Here is a 5,000-nt window from a genome sequence, read left to right on the forward strand (position 1 = left end):
CCTCCTCCTCCTTATCCTCTTCCTTCTCCTCTTTCTTCTTACCTTTCTCCTCTTCCCCTCCTTCGCTTCTTCCTTATTACACCCATTCACTTTTTTCCTTGATTTCCTCCTTTTCCTTCCCTCCTTTTCTTCTTCTCATCCTTACACCTACTATCCTTCTTCTCTTCCCTTCCTCCCTCTCTCTCTCTCTCTCTCTCTCTCTCTCTCTCTCTCTCTCTCTCTCTCTCTCTCTCTCTCTCTCTCTCTCTCTCTCTCTCTCTCTCTCTCTCTCTCTCTCTCTCTCTCTCGCCCTCCTTTTCTTCTCCTCATTCATACACTCACTATCCATTCTTCTCTTTCCTTCTCTCTCTCTCTCTCTCTCTCTCTCTCTCTCTCTCTCTCTCTCTCTCTCTCTCTCTCTCTCTCTCTCTCTCTCTCTCCCTCTCTCGCCCTCCTTTTCTTCTCCTCATCCTCACACCCACTATCCATTCTTCTCTTTCCTCTCTCTCTCTCTCTCTCTCTCTCTCTCTCTCTCTCTCTCTCTCTCTCTCTCTCTCTCTCTCTCTCTCTCTCTCTCTCTCTCTCTTTCTTTCTCTCTCTCTCTCCCCTCTCCCTCTCTCTCCATCATTCTCTTTATCCCTTTCCCTCCATCCGTCCCTCCTTTTCTCCCCTTTACCGCGTTCGTCGTTCCCTCAAACCGCAATTAAGTCCTCGGTCGCAGAGGAGGAGCCGGGGAGGGAGCCGGGAGGGAGCCGGGAGGGAGCCGGAGTTAGGGCTCCCTTTGAACATCCCAGCAAGGTGAGGTGCGGACGCAACCCCCCCCCACCCTTCCCCCCCTTTTGCTTCAACCACCACCCTCGTATAACCCCACTGCAAGGCCAAAATGGAAGGGAAGGAGAGGACGAAGGGAGAGGAAGGGTTCTGGGAAGTAGGAACGGGTGAGAGGGAGGAGGTAAGTGAGGGAGGAGGTAAGTGAGGGAGGAGGTAAGTGAGGGAGGAGGTAAGTGAGGGAGAAAGGAAGAGTAGAGAGGAAAGGAGGATGGAGTGAGTGGGAGTTTAAGGGGAAAAGGAAAAACGAAGGGAAAGATTGAGAGAGGATGGAAGAAGGGGAGTGAAGAAGAGAGTTGAAATAGAGAGTGAGTGAGGAACAAGGGAGGTTAGAGTAAAAGATGGAGGAAGAGAGTTGAAGAGAGAGGGGGAGTCAAGTTAAAGAATGAGAAAAATAGAAAAGGAATGAGCGAAGGAAGGATGGGAAGAGGGAAAGAGGAGAAGATGGATTAGGCACAGTAGGAAAGGTAGTTTGAATTAATCTCTTTTCGGATCAAAGAAGTGTGACACAATTAGGAAGACTCGCTAAAAATAGCTTGGCGTTTGTGTGTGTGTGTGTGTGTGTGTGTGTGTGTGTGTGTGTGTGTGTGTGTATGTGTGTGTGTGTGTACGTGCGCGCATAAATGTGTATCTATGTGATTGTGTATGTGTGCGTATCCTCGCATTGCCTAATATGATTGGCCTCATTATCCTGTCTAACATGTCATTCAACAGACACGTGTGTGTGTGTGTATGTGTGTGTGTGTGTGTGTGTGTGTGTGTGTGTGTGTGTGTGTGTGTGTGTGTGTGTGCGTGTATGTGTACGTGCGCTCATGAGTGCCATTTACCTGTGTGAGCGTGTATGTGTCTCGTTGTAATTTGAGCTAAAATTAACCTTATTAACCCTCCTATCATATCGTTGAAGACATACATATGTATGTGTGTGTGTGTGTGTGTGTGTGTGTGTGTGTGTGTGTGTGTGTGTGTGTGTGTGTGTGTGTGTGTGTGTGTGCGTGTGCATGTGTGTGTGTGTGTGATTTCTAGTTCGAGTTCTCTTCCCTGGCCCTCTTATGCCCTGACTTCTCGTAAGTTTAGCATACAGAGACCATGATTCCTGTTTCCATAAATCTCTACGAGGTTGTCACGTCGTGCGATTTACAAGGAAACCACGACGTCAGAATCCTTCCTCCTTTTAGTCTTCTGACCCGGACAGCGAGTGGAGGGAACATGAAAGACTTCATTCACAAGTGAGTGATGGTTTAACGTCACAAACTTCCCCTATCGGGAGGCTAGTACGGTGCCCCTTACAGAGGACTTTGTAGCGTGGGATTTAATGAACCATGCCCTTAGGTCAACTTCGCCGGTGGCAGGATTCGAACCACCACCCACTCGACCTCCGCCGCAAGTAACGACGGTGACGGATGGGAATGATATGGGCTTACAAGAACATAAGAATATAAGAATGAATGAGACTGCAAGAGACCATAAGGCCTACACAAGGCAGTTCCATATCCATCACCACCTGTCATCCCCATCCATAAAGTTGTCTAACCGTTTCTTAAAACAACTGATAGTTTCAGCGCTCACTACTACATGGTTACTAAGTCTATTCCATTCGTTGGCCACCCTATTAGTAAACCAATTCTTGCCTATTTCCTTTTTAAATCTAAATTCTAAAGGGAGGAGAAGCCCATTGATACATAGAACTGGTTATCTATTTATTCTTTATTGTCTGATAACATTTGAAAAGTTGCCTTGGCGACATTTTCCTTCAATCCAGTACAAAACGAAGCAGTTTACATTCTGGATAGAGGCTGGCGATTTTCGTCAACCTAAGAACTAATACATATACCAAAGGCTTTTTCCCCCTACACGGGGGGTAGCCAAAAAAGAAAAAGTCACAGAAACCACTCCAAACCATTCCATTTCCTATATATTCCACTCCCCTCCACCTTCCTCCCTCCCTCTTATCTTGGCACCTCCTGGACGACGGGTCATCCCTGCATCCTGTCCACCGCCCTGGGTCAGAAGCAGTGTCACCAGACACTGGACTAATACGAACCAAAAACAGTTTGTGGATGGAAGCACGCCTTTGCACGTACAGGAGAGAGGGGTGGCTCACAAAAAGGTGAAAGAATTGAAGGTAATTTATTGACCTGTGCAGTGTGGTGCAGCAAGATCGAGGATACCTCATCTACGAAGAGGAAAGAATGATGGGATCTTTGAATAGTATTTTTGGGTATGATGTGGGATGATTTTACTTGGGGGAGGGCACTTTATGTATATATTTATGTGTTTATCATATATGCATAAAAGACTTACTGACTCACTGTCGGAGAATGAGATGGACAGAAAATCTGTATATTTCGACCACTATCTGTAGTCCTCTTCATTCTGCTGAAGAGGACCACAGATAGTGGTCGAAATATACATATTTTCTGTCCATCTTATCTCATTCTCCGACAGTGGGTCAATAAGTCTCATTTTACAAATGTTCTACTACATTAAGCCTTCCTGATATATATACATATGTCTTTTTCTTGTTCCTCCAGGATGACGGGTTTGGCGGGCCGGTTGGGCATCCGGAGCAGACGCTCCCGCCTCGGAAGGGTCTTGCTCTCCTTCGCCTGCTTCCTGATCATAGGCGCACTCTTCTCACACGGCACCGGTCCTATGCACGGTGAGTGTTTCTTAAATGATTCCCTCTTTTCTCCCGACACGTCGTTCATGACCTATCCGAAAATACTAAGAACCGTGCTTCTAAACATTTCGCCACAGTTTTACGTGGTTTTCTAGTTAAATTTGTCTGACTTATTCTCTAAATTCTACCGTTAAGATGCAAAAGTACAACCAATAAAGTTAGTAAAAATGTACTTCCTTATAGTAGGAAGCGTTTACTAGGGCTGGTAAACAAGTCTGCTGTTATGGCGGACAGCTGGGGATCATGGCCAGGTTTGGTATGTACCCACGCGTTTGACCTCCCTAGGCAGCTGACAGGCGCGCGCATCCGCTAAGCTATAACGGTCACCATAAAAATAAATAAGTAAATGAATAAATAAATAAAATAAATAAATAAATAAATAAATAAATAAATAAATAAAAATAAATAGATAAATAGATAAATAGATAGATAAATAAAAATAAATAAAATATAAAAAGGGGACTGAATGTTTGGATAATAAGGATTGGGGATGTGTAAGACCTACTTCGGAAGCAGCCCTTCTGAATACATTATATAAAAGCAAATTATATCAATCCTTTTGTGGCGTTTCACAAGTTTATTATTTACTTGATCTGATTTCATGCATATTTCATTAAGCTGTGGGAAATGTCCCTGACGGCGAAAGGATTAAACACGCCAGGAACTTATCTCGGTTAACATTCCCTACATATTAGTATTTTTCTTTATTTATTTATTTTATTTATTTAATTATTATTATTATTATTATTATTATTATTATCATTTTTTTTTTTTTTTTTTTTTTTTTTTTTTTTTTTTTTTTTTTTTTTTTTTTTTTTTTTGTCCAACACCCTCCAGGCGATTTGATTCAACACGTAAAGGATGTAAAACATTTTCCGTGGATCATTGAGTACATTCCTATATATTTCTTTATAAAGGATTGGATAAAACATTGCTTAAAAAATCAAACGTTTGAGTTACGTTAGGAAAAGGTCCAACTTAGAGCTAGTATTTTTTAGAGTGTACCGGGTGTCAACTCAAATGATAAAGGGATGGAAAGGTAAGATTTATGGAAGGTTATTACCCCGACTTACCCTAATTTACATATCAAACAAGTGCGGAGCTCGTAGGGGCCAACATACGAGATAAGATAAAGCAAAGGAATATATATTTATATAAACAGATACAGATGCGAAACTGTGAGAGTTATGAAATTATTCTAACTACGAATAAAATGAGAAACTGAAGAAAATAGGAGGATATTACAATTTCTGTAAATAAAGGGGCCGTGTTGATCGGATTTTCTCTTTCAGATAACTCAGTGAGGAGGAGACTTGTGAGAATTAAAAAACTAAATGTGTTTTGTGGACCTATAGAAGCCGTAATACAGAAGTAAAAAGGAAGCATGGGGTGGGGAAGATTTAGAGTCAGAGCTTCAGGGCTTGGAATGAAACGTGTATGAGTGGTGAATAAAGAAAGCAAGATATTTGTAGTTGGTTGAGGCAGGTAGAACGTAATATTACCATGGTTGTTT

General features: G+C 42.5%; 1 protein-coding gene across 3 annotated transcripts in view; it reads left to right on the forward strand.

Moving 5' to 3' along the window:
• Nucleotides 1-5,000, forward strand: part of LOC143028436 (putative sodium/potassium/calcium exchanger CG1090) — a 384,909-nt gene that overhangs the window by 234,006 nt on the left and 145,903 nt on the right. For all 3 annotated transcript variants that reach the window (XM_076190528.1, XM_076190530.1, XM_076190529.1), the window contains one exon: nucleotides 3,339-3,466. In XM_076190528.1, the coding sequence (XP_076046643.1) occupies nucleotides 3,340-3,466 (127 nt within the window). In that variant the 5' untranslated portion in view covers nucleotide 3,339. The remainder of the gene's footprint in view (nucleotides 1-3,338; nucleotides 3,467-5,000) is intronic.

This window comes from Oratosquilla oratoria, chromosome 9, assembly GCF_046742065.1.
Source record: "Oratosquilla oratoria isolate Oo_2021 chromosome 9, ASM4674206v1, whole genome shotgun sequence".
NCBI classification, from domain to species: Eukaryota; Metazoa; Arthropoda; class Malacostraca; order Stomatopoda; family Squillidae; genus Oratosquilla; species Oratosquilla oratoria.